At 47.1% G+C, this 24,733-nt stretch overlaps 1 protein-coding gene across 5 annotated transcripts in view; it reads left to right on the forward strand.

Annotated features, from left to right (window-relative positions):
- Positions 1-11,149, forward strand: part of LOC119161180 (uncharacterized) — a 386,858-nt gene extending 375,709 nt beyond the window's left edge. For all 5 annotated transcript variants that reach the window (XM_075889640.1, XM_075889641.1, XM_075889642.1 and 2 more), the window contains 3 exons: positions 4,914-7,063; positions 8,680-8,853; positions 10,832-11,149. In XM_075889640.1, coding sequence (XP_075745755.1) covers positions 4,914-7,063; positions 8,680-8,853; positions 10,832-10,876 — 2,369 coding nt within the window. In that variant the 3' untranslated portion in view covers positions 10,877-11,149. The remainder of the gene's footprint in view (positions 1-4,913; positions 7,064-8,679; positions 8,854-10,831) is intronic.
- Positions 11,150-24,733: the final 13,584 nt, after the last annotated feature.

The following is a 24,733-nucleotide window of genomic DNA, read 5'->3' on the forward strand; positions in this document are numbered from 1 at the left end:
TAGAATCCGTCAGATACGAGCGCAGTTACTAAGATTTGTAGCACGCTCCAATTGCATTCAGTCTTTTTTCGTCCCGGCGAAAGCGCTTGAAGCTAAGCACAGAGGTGTTGCACAGGGAAAGAAAGTACGTCACGCGCGCCTCGTGACCTTCAGCACTTTTTGTCTCGTTTTTTTTTTTCCTTACGGATACGTGGATTTTCAGTGCGATCGCGCTCGCACGCGTGGACAAGTTGCGGCCTCCCGCGGCGGCCCCTGTAACGAACGTGCGCGCCATGCTTCAATCAATGGCTGTGAAAAGTGATTTTTGAGTTTGTATTCTCAGTTATCGAGAAATCATTCTCATTATTGTTATTTCGAGGTCGCTTGCTGCTCCATATTTGGGTTGCATGTTCTCGAGAACCTCGACTACCCATCAGCAGCGTCTCCTGACCAATTTTAAAAAGTTTACCAGGGCATTTTTAGAGAAAGCTTTATTGAGTGATTTCCGATGGAGGCGGAAATGTTGTAGGCCCGTGTGCTCAGATTTGGGCGCACGTTAAAGAACCCCAGGTGGTCGAAATTTCCGGAGCCCTCCACTACGGCGTCTCTCATAATCATGTGGTGGTTTTGGAACGTTAAACTCCACATATCAATCAATTTATTGAGTGATTAAAAATGGTACTATGCGAATATCTAGACTGATAGCCCAACTCCTTTTTAAAACCATACAACGCACATCTGCACAGATCACTTCAATGCAAATAAACATAGTCCTAACAATAAAAAACTTTCCATCGACCAAATATTGAAAGTAGATCGCTTATGTAGAAAAGATTAAAAAAAGAAAGGTTGTCGTCATAAGGAAAAAGGTTATGCTGTTCGTAGTAGGTACTGTGAACACATACGCAAAATGGTGGGCGAACGAGCTAATTGGACAAACGAGCTAATTTTATTCTGGAAACAATGTAGAACTTGGAGTACAAATAGCGAGTGAAGTTTTCTTCTCTGCAAACAAAAAGTACCGTTCTTTTATGTGGGCGGGTGGTCGCAATGTATTTTTATGCATGATTAAAGCTTTAGAACGCTTGCAACAAATCCCGAGAGACGCGTGCACTTTCTCCTAATCAAGTTGGCTGTCAGAAAGTGTCGCCTCGCGTCTATTTTAAGCGCGCCTTTGTAATATCGCGGGGGTGGTGTCTTTCGCAAGTGCAGCCTTACATGCGTGTTCCGTTGCCATGGTTACTAATAGCCGGCGTTATTCCTGGGCTTCTCACTTTGGGACGCTGTTTACAAGAAGCGTGCTGTTTTACGAGAACTCGCATGTTGAAAATAGAAACGTGCTTTAGCTTCTCGCGATGCCGGTTGATCTCTGTTTGTTGGTTCGTTCTTCTTTCGAAAAAGTACGGCCGAGTGATGTTTAGCAATCGGGGAAGTAAACACTGCGAGGCAGACCAGCATAATCTGCGCCCACGCTCTTCCCGCGATACGAAGTGGCATTTCTACTTATCGTGCGTGTCGAATATGGATGTCTCGTGCAACTTGATGCGGTGGCCTAACGTTGTGTTTAAGTTGCGCTAAAAAAATCGCAGTGTACTATTTCTAAGTGGGATTGCGGTTAGCATCGCGTCTGTATTTTTATTTCACTTAGTAAACATTTTATGATGTGCCCGAGTAGCTTCCAAACTTGTAAACATACCCACGCGTATCGAACTTCCGAGCTACCCATAGCGCTGTGTCCATTCCTGTGAACTGCGGTTTTCTTCTTCTTAGGGAAAGTAAAATGCGTAAAACTCCGAGCCGTTGCTTCTGCGCGTCAAGATGTAACACTCAATCGATCAGTGTTGGTGTGACCCGCCGCGGTGGTCTAGTGGCTGAGGTGCTCGGCTGCTGACCCACAGGTCGCGGGTTTGAATCTCGGCTGCGCCGGCTGCATTTCCGATGGAGGCGGAAATGCTGTGCGCTCGTCTGCTCAGATTAGGGTGCACGTTAAAGAACCCCAGGTGGTATAAATTTCCGGAGCCCTCCACTACGGCGTCTTTCATAATCATATGGTATTTTTGGGATGTTAAACCCCACATATCAATCAATCAAGCATTCATAGTCACGTGTTTTTTCCAGCTGGTTGCGTACACTGATGGCTTAAGAGATAAGTGCCGCAAGAATGGCAGCAATAGGGTCACGCAGTGCAAATTTATTCAGCGTAGAGATATCAAAATACAATAAAATGAATGCTCACTCTCAACTCCGTTTTCGTGGGCTCACCTTACTGCGTTTCCCTCGCCCTCTGACGTCGGAAGGCTTCCCAATGAAATGAACTGAAAGCCCTTGACATATTGCCTGTTACGTCCAGCGTATTAGGGACTGCCGTTGCAATGGTAACAAAAAAATAGCAGCATATCCACGGAGTAAATGATGGAGAGTGGGGCGAAGCATCCGCCCGTCCATTCGTTCTTGCTTCCGTCCGTCCATGCATCCGCCCCTGCGTCCGTTGATGCGTCCATCCGTCGGTGCAGCCATCCGTGACTCCGCCCATGCATCTGTCTGTGTGGCGGTTCGTCCATCTATTCAGTTCCACCATCTCGCATCTTTTCATCATATATTCTGCATATGCACCGCCATCCAGCGGACATTCAGAGGACTAAACGAGAGGTGGCACACGCACACTTTCTTACGGCTTGCGCTTCGGGTCTACTTCCCACCTTTAACTACCTCGAGTTCGTGGTATATACTAGTTCACTGTATTCATGGCACTGCGGCCCAACGCTCGCTTTCCTTTCTAAAACCTACACTCTAAGCCGAAATTCGGCAAAGTTGGACTAAATGCAGTCGTTAAACCAACGGACGAACGGTTGATCCAACAGGGAGTAAATGCGTGGCAGTGCGTGTCGTGCGCAAGCGCCCGGCAATGAAGAGACCAACGGGGAGGGCAACTGCGCCGTGATCGCCTCCTGTCGATGCTGCGCTGCAATGCTCGGCGTGGTCCACGATCATGAGAACAAGTTATATAGGCTATACGCCACTGTGAAGGCCAAGCACTATGAAACGAATAGAAGATGTTATGAGAGGCAAGTAGTACAACACGTAGTCAGTGCACACAGAAAGCGCCCTCGCGTTTTCACCATGACGGCACGGGCGGGCCGAAACCAAGTGAAAATTGTCGAACACGGGCATTGCAGATAACGGCTTGCGCTTCGGGTCCACTTCCCACCTTTAACCACCTCTATTTCATGGTATATACTAGTTCACTGTATTCATGGCACTGCGGCCGAACGCTCGCTAAACCTTTCGAAAACCAAGAAGGTTACGCCCAGCGAGTATGACGTAGCAAACTTTTTCAGTCAGATAGTGCTCAATGTACATGCCAATGGCTGCTAATGGGAAAAGAGAGGCGGAGAATTCGGCTTTTACTTTCTTGCGGCTTGCGCTTCGTATCTACTTCCCATTTTTAACCACCTCGAGTTCATTCATGGTATATACAAGTTCATTGTATTCATGGCACTGCGGCTCAACGCTCGCTAAACCTTTCTAAAGCTAAAGAGGTTACACCCAGCGAGTATATGTACATGCCAATTGCTGCTAATGGTGATTGCAGCATGCGCGTTAACTAAAAGCCGAATGCTCTTGCCTCTCATTCCCCATTAGCAGCCATTGACATGTACATTGAGCACTATTTTTTATTGTTCAACAACGCACAGAAGAAGTCTCTCACCGGCACCATCTTGGAGGTCAAAATGTTATACTTATTAAATACTACGGGGGACGAACGGGTGCCGCTATAAGGAGTTTCGCCCCTAAAACTACAACAAATTCACATTCCATTCGCACGCTTCGCATAAAGTCGATTCCCAAGGTAAGGGGGATCTGCCGTATTTTTAGAATAGTTGTAGCGAGATTGATCAGTAACACTATAATTATTAACAGTAAACTTTCTTACCTAAAGCATGCGCTGCGAAAAGTGTTCGTAATTGCTCTCCGCCATGCTCTCCATTTCAAAGTAAACGATAAACCGAAAGAGTTGGGAGTGCGCGCTGGCCTTGTGTATACTTCTCCGCGTTTGCACTGCGCATTCCTAACCTATGGCGTTGTTTGTGTGCTTATCACGTGATAGGCTGAATATTCATTCAATGAGGAAGTAGAGGATACAGGTATATTATAGCCTTAGGATAACATTGTACGAGTTTTGAATGTTTTTAGGCCACATAACAAGCCGCCTCTTTGCTGATAATTCGGCTTACACATAGTATACAGATGTAGATTCATTGAAGTTTAATCAGTGAATTCAGCCGCAGAGATGTCTGCATAACACCACTTAGCAGTGGATATCAGGTTAAGTTTGGGGTGATTCCGCCAAAGCACTCTAATCGTGGGTCATCTCTTACGGACAAGCTCGAAAGGCGAAACTTCTAAGCAGCGTAGCCTGCTAAGGCGGTGAATGTTTTCTTTGACATAACGCAATGTCCGTCTCTGGTTTTCTTTGGCAATGATGGCCTCGTTTCTCTGCGCCCTGGAACCTTTCCCCTTCACGTTATAAGCAGACAGGCCTCTGAAGGACCGACCGGCATCTGTTCTGTGAAGCGTTGTTAGACTAGCGCGCGCGGCAAGCAAACACGCTTATCTGGCGGCCTGTCAACATGTCCGCGATAAAAAGAAACGCGTGCGCCAATTCGAGGGGGATAACCTAGATGAGTCGCGTTCACGGTCTCTCTCCTCGGCGGTACACAAAGAGCGAATTTGCCTCGGCGAGAGAGACCCCGATCGGTCTTTATTGAGGTCTGCTTGGAGGGCACGTCATAGCACGGGATCATAAACAATGTCGCGCGGCTGTTTTGAAGGCTTTCGTAACTTGGCACACGACGTAATTTTGGTTCCCCAGTTTTCCGTATTCTTACGTAGCTCACGCAATCGGTGCTTTTTTTGTTTTCCACTTCTTGCAGAGCAATCGTTTAGAGCGAAAGCGGACATTCCTGTGGGCAAGGTGCAACCGCAAATGGCCACCACTAGTCAGTCTGCGTCGCAGGAGGCGCCAGCCAACTCTCCCATCAACTACTCATCATCCTCTCGACACGTCGCGGCCGCGCACGCCGAGGAAGTTGCCCGCTCCAAGGAACGCGAAAGGCGCGGAGCCCACAGCTCCGATAGCAACTCAAGCAACGGGTCCCAGGGCGGCGCGGGAACCTCGAGCACCAGCGAGCCGCCGTCGGACTCTATTTTGCAGCGTCTTCTGCTGGACCCTAGTCGAAAACCAAAGGAAAGCGATTCTAGCGCCGCCTCATCTCCCGTCCAGGTCATTCTGGAGCCTCGCAATGCCCGCGGCTCGGCCGAACCGACCAAAGACTCTGCCAAACGAGGACGCGAAACAGACGTCGCTAACGAAGCCAAGTCTCTCCTGAACGCCCGCCTCACGGCGAGGCATCAGGAACAGCAGCTGCAACAGCAGCAACAGCAACTACAGCAACAGCAGCAACAGCAGCAACTACAGCAACAGCATCATCAACAGCAGTCATCATTAGCGAAAACGTCCAACATGGCTTCCGTGCCGCCTATGAGCTTTCCGGAAAACAACCTAGGCATGACTACGCTCGAGTCGAAAATAGTGGAGCTCAAAAAGCAGATCCACCATCTCACCATATTGGCCACGTACAAGGAGAAAGAGCTTGCATGCATCAGCAGCTTGCGTTCAGCCAAAGAAGAGGCTCTGAAGCAGCTCGAGAGCAAGTACCCCGGAATATGCTCCGCCGTCAGCGCCTTCGCTACCGAGTCTGGCTCCGGCGAATCTAGTGAAAGTCCGGGATTCACGGACGTTCCGAGCATCGTCGCGCAGGCCGCCACGGCTACCGCGGATCTCGCATCGCTAGGTATCAGCTTGCCAACCGAGGCCGATCCACATCTTCTGAAGAAGCCGGCCGTGCAGTCGCAGCAGCAGACGCAGCACTCCCCTGCTTTGTCGATCCCTCTCCTCGCAGGAACACCGGCACCACATCGCCTACGGGCAAACTCCGGCTCCGAACGCGACTCTCCCGGCCGAGGTCTCATGCCGTACGACAGAAATGGTGCCACATCGACTGTGCCTGCTTCGGCATCTGTGACTCGCTCCTCGGTCTCACCTCGTGGCGGCGACAGCAGGCCGCCGAGGCCTGTGCCATCATCGGTACCTTCCAAATCGGCATTCAGCGTCCCGTCGGCATCATCGACGTCACCTTCCTCTTCCTCCTCAGCCGCTGCGGCTGCTGCCTCGAGTCAGAGGGCTCCCAGGCTGCTGCTTCCCAAAGGGCCTTCCGCGACTCCGACTGCCGCTGCTCCGGTTGCTCAAACGCCCGCCTCACGGGGACTTAGTAGCATGGTTTCCCCATCCGCCGCGGCCGCTGCAGCCGCTGTGTCCGGCTGGTGGAACACCCCGAATGGTGCACCTCTCTCCTTGACAGCCGGCCTACCTCATCACCTGCAGCGTGACGCCCTTCGGGAGTATGCTTCGTCTTCATCGACTGCTGCTCTCCTAAAGGCCGCTTCTGTGCCCAGTTCTCTCACTAAACCGCATAGCAGCGCCGCCGGAAGCATATCATCATTGTCACGACCCGACACGCTAGCTGGCCTAGCCAGTGATATGTCGAGAACCTCTCATCACCGACGTCTTGCCGAAGCAGCTGCGGCCGTGGTGTCGAGGCCAGAGGACACCAGGGACGTGGCTGCCGAATTGGCCCGACATCAGGAGGAATTTAATCTGGCTCTTGGGTCTGGTGGATCGCTCGTCGGTGTCAACGCGGCTGCTGCGGCAGCAGCAGCGGCGGCTGCTGGCGCATACCCACTCGGCCGTGCCGGTCTATCTGCTGCCGCCAGCATGTACAATCAGGCCATGGCGTACAGCCTGTATCAGCAGCTTCGCGTCAACAAGGAGGCCGCGCTAGCGCAGGCCGAGGCGTCCGCGCTCCTTGAGAAGATGAAGCAGCAGAACATGCCTAGTCAGCAGCAGCAGCAACATCAGCAGCAACAGCAGCAGCTGTACCAGAAGGCACTGCTCGAGCAAGCCACCAAAAACAGGCCCACTGCTTGGGAACACATCAGTCACCTACTGCAGAAGGAGAGTCCGGTGAGTGCGCCTCGTTTCCACAGCATTGTACAGTTACGTATAGGTCTTGTTGACTTAGTAAAGGTGATCCTCTTCTTGTTTAGGCTGTCAAGTGAAAGGCACGGCGACACCAAACACCCTCGCTGCGTAGTCCTTAGTTCGTTCGCGAATCTTGCTGCTAGCTGGCGATCATAGCGAGCCTTTTCAAACGGTGCTTTGGCACATGCTTTTGCTGTTTAGCTTATGTTTGTAGAATAGCACCATATTTGAAGTAAGCGCCCACTTTGTGTTACACGAAACATGCGGAATATTTCTCTACAAACGCGTGGGGTTCAAAAATCGTGGTGGCAGCTAATAGTCTTTGGAACAGCCCTCGACTTAGCTTGTTGCAGGTCATCATGAATGAAATGGTCAATGCCAGGCTCATTCAGGTATCGATGCAGTTCATATGGCTTTTACATTCTATGTAATTTTCAATGTCATTATATATATGTGTGTATTAGCGGAGAGGACAGTAAGCCACAAACCGGCGCCTTTTTACGATGTCTTCGACCCCTGAGCTTGTGTTTGCTGTTTCTGTGGAGCATTCACTTTCATAATATTTGCAACAACTTCGCATCTGCTGACGCGGGTCGTGCGCTGATATATTTTACTTCCCGCCCTGTGTGCATGCTCCAACTTTTTTTGAAAATTTTATTTTAATTATTATCAATAAATGTTGTATCGTCATCCATTAAAAGAATTTCATGTTTGGAATTTTGAACCATATACTCGGGTGGCAAGTAAATCGTAAGCGGGATTCAGGCCGATGGAATTTGATCAAACCATGGTGAATACCCGCCTTCCCAGTCAGCCAAATGCATCCGCTATTTAATTTTTGATGGCAGAATGCTCTCTGTCGCTCCATATTTTTTTCTGCCGCTATATTACCAGTAACTTATGCAATCTGCCCAAGAGCCTTGGACATCCATAGCACGTCGCGAACATGGCATGTCATCTTTTTTTAAAGTTTGATTTGAATTTTTCTTTTACAAATTGCCTCATCTCCTATGAGATATAGTTGAGCGTTTACTTCTTTGGTAAATCTTTGATGACCAGATTTTTGTTTTAACATCACTTATACGTGTTGTTTCCGGTTGTCTACCTTAGTATAGCTTAACTGGCAACTGCTGCGCGAAAACACGGTACACGATATGCACAACGTGCCTGAACACACGTGCGAATGTTTGACTTTACCCTTACTTAGATCTGCTCTGTGGTGTTTAATGAAGATAGGTTCGAGACAGAAAAAAAGATTGTCCAAGTTCCTCCTGTTTTGTACTGTTTCTTTGCTCTGCCAAACTTGCCATTAGGCTACTATACATGCCTAGTATGCGTGCCTGTTTTCTCTACATTGACATTTTAGTAATCACTCTTATTTCGCATTTTGTAAAAACAAAACAAAAAACTTGTCATTGTATCAGAATTTATAAACTTTTGCATCCAACTACCGCAATCCCTTTAGAATTGGCAATATTTACAAATAAATAAACTATTGAAGCCATAGCATAACTGGCATGTATTGCTTACACAATTTTGAAGTAAGCTGACTTCAATGTCAGGCTGACAGCATATCTCTGGTTTGTTGTGTCGTGCAGGCCAGCATGCAGGCAGGCCTGCCTACCGAGCTGCTCTCCCTTCAACCAAAGCTTTCGGCGCCTGAGATGTCCTGGCTGCAAGCGGGGCTAGCCTGCGTCAACTGCGGTGACCCGCGAGTCAAGTTCGTCTGCAGCTGCTGCAGGACGCAGACCTTCTGCAGTGAGCAGTGCCAGGTTGGTCTATATTGATGCATGGTCGGTGTTAGTGCCAGATTTATGCATCTACAGACCGCCCTGCATACGCACCTGCAGCTTTTCTCGTGATGAAAACAGATGTTTGTATTAAGTGAACCCGTCGATTTTGAGTCTAGACCAATAGGTTCGTCTTAAAGGGGCACAAAAAGACAAATGACTTTCTTCACACGAGTTAATTACACTTTAAAATTACGAAAACACGTTAGACTTATTCTGAGGATACGCTTGGTAAGCGAAAAAAGCCGTTGAAAAAAAAAAGAAGAAAGTATTGTGGATGGCGATGCCACATTGAACTTCCCACACCAGTCGCCATGAAGTCGTAAATAGTTACGTTGTGCGCAAGGGCCTAGTCATCGTTCATCGGTAAAGACTGTTTACATTGTGTTCTGAGGGAACAGGGTCTTAACATAGCCTGTTTTCAAAAAATGTAATAGAAACAATGCGCCTAACATACGCAAAAGGACATCGAAAGTAGTCAAGTCGCACATTCATTCAGCGCTGAAGTTTCGGTGTGATGTGTGAACGTGAAACTTTGACCTTCAATTCCTCTTCTGAAAAATGCTCTTGTGATGGAAAACCTAGTGCTCGTAGTGCTCTTAAAAACTATAACGTTCATCTCTGCACTCTGATTTATTGTTTCATGGCAGTCCACTCTTGCCTGGAACGGGCATCTTATTTAAATGTTCAGTGGTCGCACTTGATCTCAGGATATTGAGCCAAATTGGCCATGCAAAACACCGCTGTAGTGCTGGAAAAGGGGTCTGCGTGCGTGAGAAAAAATATATATCCGTAAGTTGAGCATACCGTACATTTATTCCACGAACTTATGGTTTCCGCGCCCGCGTTCAATGCTGTGATAGACACTGCATATATAAGTGCGCGTCCCTCCGTAACGAAGTTTGCAGTTTCTCTCAACTGTAGTTCTTCGGTTGTCGGCGAGATGAAAGGAGCTCATGTTGAATGCGTTGCCCTAATCCGCCGGCACGGTTCTTGCTCGTTAGCACAGCCGACCCAGGTGCCACTTGCATAAATTTGGTGGAAACGCGTGCACACAAAGAGCAAACTAACGGCAGGCACATGTTAGCGTGATCACTCGATAGCCGCGTTGCGTGAAATCGCAAATTCGGAGAGACATATACGGGCCGGTGAAATGTGGAGTGGTTCACCAAGCGCGTGGGAGATTTAGAATGGATGGGTAAACACACGTCTGCAGAAGGCTGTGCAGCTCCAAGCACACTTATGCTGATTAAGGTTTCGGACTCGGGTTTGATTTCTATTAACTGCGGCTACATTTCCATAGAACCGAAACGCAAAACATCTAGGTGCACATTAAAGAGGCCCTAGGAGACTTTTTATCCTAGCCATCGTGTGACGTCACTAGTGGTATTGCTTCGCCAATCGATTGCAGCAATTAGTGCGTCTGAGGAATTCGTAGTACGGATTAAGCGTTCGAAAGACCGGTCGCAAGGTTACAAATAAGGAAAAAAAAGATAAGAGAGGGAACAAAAAGAACGTTGTTAAAGCGCAATTGTAAGTTTTTTGCCCTGCATGTGCTGTACGTGCATGCAGGGCAGGAAACTTTAATATTTGGCTCACATGGCCAGGCGTTGGCTACCGATCAGCGGAGTTTTGCGATCATGTATACGAAAAGGTGTTGCAGGGCCCCAAGGAGGTTAAAGAGCTAAAGGTGGCTTTCAATACACCATGTCAAAGTCATGCAAAAATTCATATAATTTTTTGTTCAGACTTGAAATTAAACTACAATGTCAATCCACAGTTTGTCTTGTCTGCATTGCCCAATTGGTATTGTAGGGCTGAACACAGTTTTATTTGAAATACCCAAACTATTTTCGGGGTGGTTTCGGCTATAGGTTTTCGGTCTCCGCAGTGCTACGCAGTGCTAAGAGATTGTGGAACGCAGCTCTGATCTGATGTCATCTGTTTGTGTTATGCGCAGTTGAAGCTCTGGAGCAAGAAGACGCAAGCTTCGTCGAAGAATTGAAGGGTTCACCAAAAGAGAGGGCTTTCGTTGAGCCTAATTATCATTGTTTTTGTTGTCTCGTCATTTTTTGCCTCTTTCATTTTCTTCTGACTCGGGGAATATTTTTTTTTCTCGGCAACGCGTGTCGCTCATCTTTCTGTCACAGTTTTTGATGGACGAGCTCATTTTGTACGATACCACATTTCCGGCACCTGTCTATAGGTGAGCTCATTATTTTCTCCCCCTTTCTTCCCTCTTCTCTATATTTCCTAATAAAGTTACGTTATCGCAGCATGTGCTGCTTTGTGTGTTTTTCTCTGTGTGAATCTTTTGTGCCACGTGCAGACGTGTCCAGTGTTTCGGCCGACCTTTGCAGGTGCCGGACACCCTGAGGAATATGCCGAGGCATCATGAAGAGACTCGAGAGAAGTTGTACATCTGTGTGTTTACAGTATTTACATGGCGAGCACTTGGTTGCATGATGAAAATCTCGTGAGGCGGGATGAATAATTTGCTACGTCATGACGATGTCATTACATTATGACGTTCATGGCTCGAAAGAGCCCACGACAGGTGATTATGAAGACCCTTTTTTCAAGATCCGTAGGTGAGGAAATGGATCCGAATTGCTCTGTCCAATCAAAGGACACACCGAATCCAAAGGTGTCACGCAAACGCGCCCAGGTCAAAGTCTTTGGCTTGGCCTCCGCACTCAGAACCCGTGGCACCAAAGTGGCTCTTCCCTCACATGTGAAGGCCGCCGGCTGATGGGTCCCACGCCCTAAGAAAACCGGGTTATTCGAAAGGTTCGCCGGCAGGCAGACTGAAAGAATGATAGCGTCTGTTATGGATTGGGGCAATGCCCGTAATGCTAAGAAAATTGCAAGCGATTCCGCTTGATAAATAGGTGTAAAATCGAGTAAACGAATTGAAAAAGACAATCCAGTCCTGAAGATCCAATCCCGACTCCAGCCTTTCCTTCACAAACTGAAGCATCAGTTGGTATTACAATTTTTATTTCTAATCTTGCCAGGTGGTCTTTTAACATGGCATTTGGGTGTCTACTGGGTAGTTTTTTTCCAATTATTATAAAGTATAGTGTCAAATTCTACTTTATTTGAATAGGTGCTCTTAGTACCAATACCTTACGAAGCTTAACTTGTAATGTTTCCAAAAGCTTCTGTACTATGATGACTTGTGGGCGCCTTAATCTAGACCACTGTTGGTTAAAAGAAGACGTCGGCTTCTTAATGAAAACTTATTGCGACCTCCTCTGTGGGGATGCGTTTATTTTTAGGAAGGTACGAACTTCTAGTATTTGGAACCTAGAACGAAGAGAAGGCAGGTGCGCTTCTTTATATGAAATAATTGCGACAAATTTAGGGAGCCCAGGACATGATCGTAATGCTTCACGTTCTAGAAGTACCAGTGCTGAAGTTTGTAGGCGGCTGCTCCAGAAAATAAGACACAACCAAACTCCAATATCGAGTGAATATACATGCAATATATCATGATCATAAATCACGACGTAAACCGGAACATTTATTGCCGAGTATATAAAGCATCCAAGCGTCCGTGCTCCTTCAGCTGCCATATTTTCTATATGCGGACTCCAATTTAGGTTTTCAACATAAGTCACTCTTAAGCGTTTAATCAAATTCACCTGCGGGGTGAAGTCCTGTCTGTAAAGTACGGAAATCTGCACTGGAACACTTATCGGAAAAACTACGATCGCGCTTTTCCTAATGTTTACTGATAGAATAATATCGTCTAACCATGTGTCGAGAGTTCATATAAAACTGTAGCATCTGATATGGTGTATCTATATCTGCAGCTGTAGCAAAAATGCGATATCGTCAGTTTATACATACACATGTACATCATGTTGTACTGGAATTGTGCACAATTAAACATTAAATAATAATGGTGACGGTACCAAGCCTTGGAGGAGACCTCTAGTTTGTTTATACTTTGAAGAAGACACGTCAAATTGAGAGCAATAAAATTCTCTATCTTTCAGAAAGTATTGAATGCATGCCACGAAATAATGTGGTAAACCGATGTGTGCTAGCGAATTAGTTTAATGTGTTCCACACTGTCATAAGCTTTTGCAATATCTAAAGTTACTCAGGCGCCAACCTGTTTATTAGAACGAGCTAGTTGTATCCTGCTTTCCAAATCAACATGGGCACACCAAATGGAGCAGCCGTACCTGAATTTGATTTGAAATGGGCTTGAAATGGGCAGTTGTTTTCGTCCAGCCAGTTGTCTATGCTACTGTGTAGAATTTTTTCGATTAGCTTTACCAGATTAGATGTGAGTGAAATAGGCCTAATGTTATCCACTGTAAACCCAGATCCATGTTTTCTTTAATAGAGGAAATATTTTCGCGATTCTCCACTCGAGCGGAATCCACGAATGTCTAATTGAGTGATTAACTATTGCAGGTAAATCCGGAGGTGATACTTTATGGATTATTTTTATTACCGATGCAGTTCATCCATCATGACCGGGAGCAGAATTGGGCAATATTTTCACAACTTGTGCTATTTCCGACGCTGCAACCTCTTCAAAGTCATCGCTTTTAACTGGACACTGTGAGTGGTAAAAGGGAGCAGCCGTGAAGCGGCTTTCCAGCCCTTGAGCAATATTTTCCAGAAAAGTAGGCAACTCACTTGGCGTTGAGACTATCGAGTTGAGGTTTGTTGGCGGCGGGATTACGTTTTTGGCTCTAAAGAAGTTGATAAGGGATTTCCTATGGCCAGGCTTTGAAAGGAACTCGGAACGTTTGCTATCATAGTTAATCTTCGCAGCGGCAACTGTTCGCTTAAAAACTGCAGCCGCGTATTTATAATCGCTCCAGTTTCTACGGCTCTGATTATAGAGCAGTTTTCGCTACGCCTCTTTTCTTAGCCTGTATTGACGTGAACAATCAGAGTTCCACCAATGATTCAAAGGATGTTGTTTATAGACCTGAACTGGGAATTTAGCTTTTTTTAAAGATTGTTTTATAACATCATTGAAGTTGATAACATTCCGCTCTTCATTTTTCTCAGTTCCTTTTGACAAAGTCACAGGTAGTGTCTGTTCGAATGTATTGTAATTGATGTGAGAAGTAAACTGCCTGATTACTGAAGTCACAGGACATACAAGCTCAAACAATATAGGAAAATGGTCGCTATTGGTACCCGAGTTCCAAGTTTACCATGAAGAAATGCAGTAGCTAAAACTACAGAAAGTAAGATCAATCGCAGAATGAAGCTGATTGCACACAAATGTGGTGGTTCGCTGGCTAATGTATGTTAAAATATTTTTAGCAACGAAAACTCACAAACTCTTTCCACTCATATTTGTTCTGAATCCACTCTAAGTGTGATAAGAATTGAAGTCTCCTACCAATATTACGTCTTTTCTGCAAGACGAATTTGCGGTATTTAAAACGATAGAATTTTAAACACCTGATAGAAAATAAGCGTTTGCTAACGAAAAGGCAAGGTATCCAGGAACAGAAATATCTAACATTAAAATTTCACTTTCTAAATTCATTATTTCATCTCTAACTTTTACCCGATACGCAATTTTCGAAGAGATAAACACTGCTAAACCAACAACTTGAGAGGGGTGGTCTAAGCGAAAAGTTCGGTAGTTTTTAGGATTGTCTGCGTTTATCATACGCATGCCGGAATGGTGGCCAGTCTTCGTAATAGTCCATCTCGGAGACAACGATAAACTTCACGTTGGCGCCAAACTGCCTATGCCATGCTGAAAATGAAGCTTATAAAATGGCAACGTTTAGTACCATGCTGTGCATTGCCCCTCGTCTTAACTATGCACTGACACGTGCTATGCAGTACGCTTCTAGTTGAAATGTTGTGGTGGTTTCCGAGCAACAAGTTACAGCCCAAGGACAGCGCGAGAAACGTAGGAAAACGTGGAGGCCGGAAAAATAGCACACCTGTACTCCGGTTCCGTCCTTCACTCTCTATGCCATATCCGCAATACGGTTTTTGGCAGGTATATATATATATATATATATATATATATATATATATATATATATATATATATATATATATATATATATATATATATATATATATATATATATATATATATATCACGATCACCTCGTGATGCCACAGTACGCAAGGGCTTTGCGAGCCGCATAATAAAACTACTGCTTCAGCATTTCGCTGACCTAAACGGCATGCATCGTTTATTAGTTGGTGCGCGCAGTATTTTTTATTAACCCTGCGTTACCTTGTGGTGTTCATTCTAAGGGAAAGTGCGTGCAAAAGCGGGCACGAAAATGGAGTAAAGACACCACACAAACACGAGACTGCTGTTATCTGCGAACACATGCCCATTATTTAGGATTAGTCATGAATTCAAGCATAGATATATTTAAATGATTACAAAGAGTAAATCGCACTGATCCATTTTATAATAACTGATTGATAAACACATTATGAGATCGGGTATTTACTAGAGACTTAACGTAACCAATAATCTTCAACAGCCCCATCGCGGGGGTCTAGTGGCTAAGGTACTCGGCTGCTGACCCGCAGGTCGCGGGAACTAATCTCGGCTGTGGTGACTGCATTTTCGGTGGAGTTGAAATTGCTGTAGGCCCGCGTGCTCAGATTTGGGTGCACGTCAAAGAACTCCAGGTGGTTAAAATTCCCGGAGCCCTCCAAGATGGCGTCTCTCATAATCATATGGTGGTTTTCGGACTCTAAACCCCACATATCAACCAATATTCTTAAACAAGTGCGGAGCGTTGAAAGTAATACCAATCCAAAACAATGTAGCATGGAATAGTTCCGTCTCGAACCTTTCTTCAAAAGTAATATCTGTTGTTTGCGGCGAAAAGACATGATATCATTATGAGGGGTATTATAGTGAAGGGCTGCGGTAATTTTGACCGCTTGGTGTACTTCAAGCTGCACTGACATAACTAATTACATGGGCCGGCAGCATTTCGCTTCCATATACACGCGACCGCCGCGGCCGCTATCGAACCGGCGACCTTCGAATCAACAACCACGCACCGTAACCGCTTGTTCACCGTGGGGGACAAATTTAGTTGAGGCCTGAACAGCGCAAGGCACGTCCCTGCACAGTACGTCTCACGTCTAGTGGAGACCACTTAAAATGGGTATTCTTCAGCCGCGATGGTAGTGGTGTTCTACTGTTGAGCCAGAAGTCATGATTGAATGATTGATATGTGGGGTTTAACGTCCCAAAACCACCATAAGATTATGAGAGACGCCGTAGTGGAGGACTCCGGAAATTTCGACCACCTGGGGTTCTTTAACGTGCACTCAAATCTGAGCACACGGGCCTACAACATTTCCGCCTCCATCGGAAATGCAGCCGCCGCAGCCGGGATTTGAACCCGCGACCTGCGGGTCAGCAGCCGAGTACCTTAGCCACTAGACCACCGCGGAGGGGCAGCCAGAAGTCATGGTGTCCCAGCTGTGGGGGCTATGAAGCCGGAATGCTGCAGAGGACCGTTTCCTGAGATTTAGGTGCACAGTAATGAACACTATAAAAGAGTGCATTCTACTGGGTGAGTAGGTAATTCATCTTAACTGAGTTGCGTGTGAAATTGCAGTATACTGAAGGAAGACAACTGGACACAGCGCACATACACCAAGTGCCTTGCTTTTGTGCTTCAATATTTCGTATAACTCAGTGAAGATTAATAATAGCAATACGCTGTCAAAATTTTCGGAAACCTCCGCCACGTTGTTTCTCATAATCATATTGCCCCGCCGCGGTAGTATTGTAGTTATGGTACTCTACTGCTAACCCACAGTTCGCGGGATCGAATCCCGGCTGCGGCGGCTGCATTTTAGATAAAGACGAAAATGTTCGAGGCCCTATTACTTGGATTTAGGTGAACTTTAAGGAACCCCGCGTGGTTGATATTTCGGGAGCCTTCCACTACGATATCTCTCGTAATCACGTCGTGGTTTCGGGACATCGATCTCCAGGTAATAATAATAATAATAATAATAATAATAATAATAATAATAATAATAATAATAATAATAATAATAATAATAATAATAATAATAATAATAATAATAATAATAATAACAAAATTATTATTATTATTATTATTATTATTATTATTATTATTATTATTTTTATTATTACATAATCATATTGTGCTTTTGAGACGAAAAAACCCTAACAAGTATTTCCATCATTACTTTTAAGACGGGTATTCTGACTAATTTCCTATTTTACTAGTACATCAATCCACACAGAAGAGTGCAATAGCACTTGCGATAAAAGCCAAATAATACTTAACACATAAAACATATGTAATTCTGGCTCTCCTGATGAGCTCAGCATGGTGTTTCACGATCATTAATAAAGGGTTTTGGCACGAAAATACTTAATTGTTGCTTTTGCTTGCGACAAAAAAAAAAGGGGGGGGGGGGGCAAGCCCTCAAGAGCCAACCACATGTACCGGTAAGCGTGAGATCTCTGCAACGTGAGTTCCAGGATGTCTTTTTTTTTCTTTTTTTTAATAAGCTAGCTCCCGTTCCTACTACATCCTGACGTCAAGACAGCTTGAGCATCTCGTAAAGTGCTCGTGCAAGATATTTTGACCTTTTCACGGTCGCTTGGTTTCGTGGCTCCATTCGTAACGCTCGAGTGACTGTTTTGCACGTTTAGACGACTGAAGTTTCATCAACCAGGCACTCTAGCGTGTCAGGACACCAAAAATCATGCCGGAATCGATTCTATAGCCTGTCGTCACGCTATATAGTGTCGACGTAATTCGGTGCGTCGTGAGAAAGTCGGTAATTGTGTAAAAATAAAATATGAACATTTCTTGAGCGTCACCCTTGCGCAGAGTCGCCTTGTGTACGCGATATATGTATGGCGAAGTAAACTCAGTTTGGAAAATCGGCGGGCCCCGCCGTGGTGGTCTAGTGGCTAAGGTACTCGGCTGCTGACCCGCAGGTCGCGGGTTCGTATCCCGGCTGCGGCGGCTGCATTTCCGATGGAGGCGGACATGTTGTAGGCCCGTGTGCTCAGATTTGGGTGCACGTTAAAGAATCCCAGGTGGTCGAAATTTCCGGAGCCCTCCACTACGGCGTCTCTCATAATCATATGGTGGTTTTGGGACGTTAAACCCCACATATCAATCAATCAACCAAAATCGGCGGCCTTTTTCCTTTAAACCTGAGTGCGGGAGGGCCACGTTGCTCAGTGCAGACTCAGACAACCAGGTCAATCAGCGGACGGAAGAAAAGATCGCGATAGCCCAGGAGCTGCTGGCCATCTATTATCCATGAGATGAACCTATATAGGTGGCAACACTGTTGCTCCTTTAGTATGGAAAACATGTGGAAACGCGTCATCCGCGAAGTACGTGGAAGTGTGCCATGCGGCTGTTTCCAAATCGCAATTCCGTGACCACGGTCGAGTGCCAAACGCTCAATTTTTGGTGGTGGCGTTTGTTACCGTCCAGCGATGCCGCTCACATTGCACCGAACCACAAATGGCTTCCATGATAACATGTCGGCTGCGTGAAACATTGCCGAGGCTGGTTTCTCAGGTTTCGCAACAACAGGGTGCCTTCCAAGGTGTGCAGCAATCATTTTCACGAAGGCGTATAGTGCAGGTAAAATTGACTTCTTTTCCATTTTTAATCGGGAATCTGTGCATCTATGCTTGTTGTTTGTTCGACGTGTACGTATTTGCTTCGATCTTCAGGCGTGAAGGGCAAATCAGTTCGCGCATGGTTATGGCAGCGTGAACTGGAGTGCCAGTCGTGATTCGCATGTGCTTGCGTGTACGGGTGTCCCAGAAGGGAGCTCGTGAGCTGTGACCAGACAGTTCAAAACAACTGCATGACAGCGTGCTATATCCCAGATGTGGTTATTGATTTATCAACGTAAATGACTGCACTTTCTACTGACACATTGTCATTCATAAATTAAAAAAATGCTACTCTGGCAGAAAGTGCTGACGTGCAGCTTCTCCTAATTTGGACGCGGCTCGCGTGTTTTTCACTTTTCAGGCACCTGCACTTCCTCAAGTAGAGTAATCGAGTGTTCCCGCATGTAATTCGTTCGATATCCTTTCTGCTCTGCATGCACAGTGAACGTAAGGTTTAATCTTGCTTAATTGCGACTCGCGAGTCCATTTAAAGGAGCATCGCCGAATTTTGTTCTGTTTTTCAATTTCTGGCAGTGCTTACTCAGCTATGAGCACCATTTTCAGTGTTCTGAAATGTGAATATGAGTACCAAAACCCGTCCAATAATTATGCACGATCTCTTTACAGGGCAAAGGCATAGGCAAAACTTTGTTTTTGTCTGGGGAGGTGTGGGGGGGGGGGAGAATTGAGGCCCATACCAACATTTATTATACGGCAGCGTTGAGTTGATAAAAAAGGCTGCTCTTTGCAAACCACGATGTAACCACAATCGCCGTACACGCCTTGACGAGTCATATCCAAGCAAGCGGAGGCGTTGCTCTAATCTGCTCGGCGTGCGCAATTCGATTCTGCTAGTTCCACCTCATCGCTCGACGTCGTGTCGACTACAGGTGTGGGTGTTTATGACGCACGGACGACTAGAGCATGGACGCGATAACGTACACGGAACCGACCGGACTGTGCACAATTCGGTTTAGCTACTCCTTCCTCGCTGTTCAGTGTCATGTCGACGCATGAGCCTTTGCGCGGATGGCCGAGGCGAGGGGCATTACATGATATCGCCCGCAGGAATTTGCCACCGTTGACAAGCCACGTAACCCAATGTAGAACATAATGGCGATCAGAGGCAAGAGACTGAACCGGTAAGGATAAAGGAACACGTGTCAGACTCGCATCACGCTAGAAAGCAACAATCGGGTGCATGTGACGCGGTCGCATTAAGCGAATCCTGTTCGCATCACTGCAGTAAAAACGGATTGCGATTCACACTACAAATTTCTGTTGCAAAAAAAAGAAAAAAAAGCAGTACAAGCATTACAAGTTATTTATCGTACACCATACCGTCTTCACCGACGTCTGTCGTGAATCACCGAGCTTCTGCTGCTGACACGAAAGTCGCGTGTTTGATCCCGGCCGTGGCAGTCGCGTTTCGGTGGAGGCAAAACGGTTGAGGCCCGTGTGCTGTGAGCTGACTGTGTAGTTGATCATCTTCACCTGCCCACACAAATCATCGTGATCATCATCATCGTAGTCTCTCGCCGCGTTTTGAGATGCTGGCTCGCGCGTCTCTGTCGAAACTACAACGGTCGCTCCTTCGTACCTGACGTCGTCTCACAAGTGGTGGAGCGCGCTGTGATTCCAAAGTCCTCGTGCTTTACCGGACACCCCTGGAGCTCCGGTCTGGTCGACGGCTGTGCTTGCCAAAAGTGATGGCGCAAAACGACGCACCGCCCCCTGCCACATTCGCCGCACCCGCTGAGCCTGCTGGGCCTCACCACACCATGAGTACCTCGCAGCGAGACCCACCATTGTTTTCTGGCCTTCACGGTGAAGACGTAGAAGAATGGCTGGACAGTTACGACCGCACCAGTGCTAGCATTGACTTGGATGAGGCACATAAGCTGTGCTATGTTTCCTTTTATCTCAAGGAGGTCGCCAAGACGTGGTACTATAACAACGAACGTGACTTCCTTGATTGTTCAGCATTCACGGTGTAGCTGCGTCAGATATTTGGCACTTTTGCAGGAAGCTCTGAGGTAGCTAAACAGAAGCTCGCTACCCGCATGCAGGGGCCCGACGAATTATACATATCGTACATTGAAGACGTCCTGGCTCTCTGCCACCGCACCCAAAGTGACATGTCGGAGGCCGATCGTATTCATCATGTACTGAAAGACATCAACTCCGTCGCCTTTAATGTTCTTGTCATGCAGAGCCCGACAACAGTTCAGGACATCATTACCACCTGCCAGCGCCTGGACGCACTCTACTCAATGCGCCTTCCACAAGCCTCCTGTGACACTCGTCTTACTGGCGAGCATGAGCTGCGGGCTACAATTCGCACCATAGTGAGAGAGGAACTTCACAACCTTGTTCCTACCAGCGCACCTATTTCATCTGTCTGCGGGAAACCTGCGGGAAATCATCAATGATAAATTGGCATCGATGACGAGCGTTGCACGTATGCCGCTCCCTGCGCCCTTACATGTGCTTATCTATGCTGAAGTCGTCTCAAGGCCTCCTGCACTAACTCCACCTGTACCTGCGGACATCGTATACGACAATTTGGCCGCAATGACAGCCAAGGCACCACTTCGGCTTTACGTTGTGCCCTGATGCCCCTCGACAGCCACTCGGAAAACTAGAAGCTGCTGTTTTTCGAGGAGAAACTGCGTGTCGTTGAATTGTCACAATTCCTTTTGCGCGCCCTGCAAATACTCACTGTTCGTGTAGAAGGCATTTTGGTTGACGCACTCGTGGACACTGGAGCCGCCATTTCTGTCATTGATCGCGAAGTATGCCATCGCCTACGAAAAGTGCAAACTACACATGTTGGTCCGCTGTTATATGGTTCTAATGACAATCGAACATACCCTATTGGACAATGCACTGTTCGTGTTCTGATCGACGGAACTCACCATCATATAAAACTTGCTGTGCTTTCTTCATGTCCTCACCCGATTATATTAGGCTGGGACTTCCCGCCAGCTGCTTCCGCTGTCATTTCGTGTGGTCTGCCCGTTATTCTAGTGCACGGAGCATTCAAGTGCTTACGATTTCTCGTCGTCTCACCTTGTCGTAGCTGCAGATTCTTTACTGCCCCCGGGCGCAAGAATTTATCTTCTCCATTAGGTCGAGCGATACCATTGACGGTGACGCTGTGGTTGTCCCTTATCAGCGCTGCATGTTACGAGGAATTTCCGTCACCTCTTGTTTAGTGCAATTTTCACGTGGTCATGCCAGTTTCACCGCCTACAACATGACCGCAGAGCCACAACTACTGCCAGAGGGGTCCCCGGTTGCCAGCCTTATCCACATAGCACCGGTATGTGTCACTGTATCGTCTCCGTCGTCAGTCGCTAAGTGTACGCACCAGGAGGCTCATCTAATGTGCTTAAAGCCACTTTGAGTCTATATCTTACTCCAACGCACACTAATGACTCAATGCCTTTTTAACGAAAGACCAGACTTGTTTTGACGCTTGTTCGGATGGCTTGGGTCAAACTACGGTGGCTTCTGATCGCATAGCCACAGACGGGTCTCGTATTATTTGCCGTCGCCCTTACCATGGGTCGTCTTAAGAACACAACATTATCGAGGAACACGTTAGTGAAATGCTCGCGCGCAACGCTATCAGGCCTTCGGCAAGCCCTTGGTCTTCTTCAGTAGCCCTAGCGAAGAAAAAGAACGGATCAGTGCCATTCTACGTTGGTTAGAAGGCACTAAACAAAATTACCCGGAAGGATGTATATCCTATGCCTTGGATTGACGATGACCTGGACACCTCACAGGGTGCAGAATACTTTTCAAGCCTCGACCTGCGATCTGGCTGTTGGCAGATTTCGGTGCACGAGTCTGATAAAGAGAAGACAACGTTTGCTACTCCTGATGGCAGTATGTGATGCCATTAGGGCTCTGCAATTCCCCAGACACATTTGAGTGAACAATCCATACTGTGCTGCGGGGCCTAAAATGGAAGACCTGTCTTTGTTACCTGAACGACAGCGTCATCTTTTCATCCACCTTCTGGAAACACCTAGGACATTTAGACGAGGTGCTCACATGTCTTGCCAAAGCCGGCCTCCGGCTAAATACCAAGAAGAGTCGGTTTGTGAGCCACAGCATTGAAGTGATAGGCGACGTTGTTAGCAAGCTTGGCCTCGAACATGATCCCGGCAAAGTCGTCGCTGTGTTGCACTTTCCTAAGCCCACCACGCTAAAAGACTTCGCAGCTTCCTCGGCTTAGCCGCTTACTTCCGCTGGTTTGTCCGTGATTTCGCCACTATCACGGCTCCTCTTCACAAACTCCTCACCACAAGTGCATCATCTGTTTGGACAGATGCCTGTGAAGCTGCTTTCTAGACCCTGAAGCGATGCCTCACGTCAGGGCTAGTTCTTCGCCATATTGATCTCACAGCTCCTTCTATATTACACACTGACGCAAGTGGGCATGGAATCGGCGCTGTCCTGCTGCAGCGTGACAAGGCTTCACAAGAGCAAGTCATGACTTACGGGAGCCGTAATCCCTCTCCAGCTGAACAGAATTGCAGCATCACAGAACAAGAATTCCTGGCTATCGCGTGGTCCGTGCAAAAATTTTGACCCTATTTGTATGGCCGCCGCTTCACGATCGTCATGAATCATCATTCGCTTTATTGGTTGTCTTCCTGAAAGAATTTGTCAGAACGCCCCGGTGTTTGGGTGCTTCGACTGCAGGAGTGTGACCACAGTGTCACATACCGGTCGGGTCGAAAACACCAAGATGCTGATGCTTTCTTACGCTGTCCGCTGTTGCAAAATCATGGCGCATCTACCTGCTGCGCAGCACCTCCCAGCCAAGAGACAACGCAGATGACCAATCTTAATCCTATTGAGTTCACTGCACCGGATGACCTCCTTCAGTCCGCAGACCTCATCTCGCTCCAACGTGCAGACACATAGTGCCGTACAATCATCGATCGGCTCACCAGCATGTCCAATGCTCCCAGCAGCCCCTTACGACGACAACTCATGCGTTTCAATGTTCATGATGGGGTGCTACTTAGGCAAATTTACCATCCTATCGGTAGCTGATGGGTCCCGGTCATACTTCGCTCACTTCAACTCCAAGTTCCAAAATTTTTTCATGACGACATGACGGCTGGCCACTTGTGTTTTCGTAAAACCTACGATCGCATTAAGACTCGCTGATTCTGGCCTGGCCTCCCACTAGTGTTTACAAGTACGTTACTTCTTTATCCGTCACTTCCTCTTCCCGCAGGATCTTTACAACCTCTCCCGTGCCCGTCCACTCCATTGGAGTTTGTCGGTATAGACTTATACGGACCCCTTCCGCTTAACCCCACCGGTCACCCTTTGATTGTTGCTGCCGTAGACCATCGTACTCGCTACGCTGAGACGGCGGCTCTTCCTTATGGCGCTGCTTTCGAAGTGGCCGACATTGTTCTGCGTGCCGTTATCCTGCGCCAAGGCGCCCCTCGTGTTCTCCTGAGTGACTATGGCAAGACATTTCTTTTTCACGTGCTCGCTGAAGTCCTACAGGCCTCTGACACCATCCATACAACCACCTCGGCTTATCATACGCAAACAAATTGTCTCACTTAGCGTTTTCACAGAACTTTGTCCGACATGATCTCTATGTATGTCCAGCCCGATCACAAGAACTGGGACACAATACTACATTTCTTCATGTTTGCTTATAACACTGCCTTTCAACGCACTACAAGTTACAGCCCGTTTTTTCTTGTGTATGGCCATGCACCATCTTTTGTTCTAGACACCAGCTTCTTGTCCACGCCCTCTGTCCCATCTGCGTCCCTTCCGGAAGAGTTCGCTGCCTGTGTCAACTACTGCCACGCAATCGCCCACGCCAACACCTCTACCAATCAGGCCCAACGAAAGTTTATTGTTATGCGAATGTCGAGTTGTGTCATTTTACCCAGGCGACGGAGTGTTCCTCTGGACACCTGTTTGAACACCCGGTCTTTGTGAAAAAATCATTCACAGATACATGGGCCCTTACACTGTGCTTGAACGAACATCGGCCGTGAATTATCGCGTCGCTCCGGTTACTTCGGCTTCTAATCGCCATCGTCGCGGGACCGAGATCGTCCATGTGTCGCGCCTGAAGCCTTATATCCGGTGCTTGTACCCTTACTAAATGGACTTCTTGCTGAACACTTTCGTGTAAGT

Source organism: Rhipicephalus microplus, chromosome 3 (genome assembly GCF_043290135.1).
Source record: "Rhipicephalus microplus isolate Deutch F79 chromosome 3, USDA_Rmic, whole genome shotgun sequence".
Taxonomy (NCBI): Eukaryota; Metazoa; Arthropoda; class Arachnida; order Ixodida; family Ixodidae; genus Rhipicephalus; species Rhipicephalus microplus.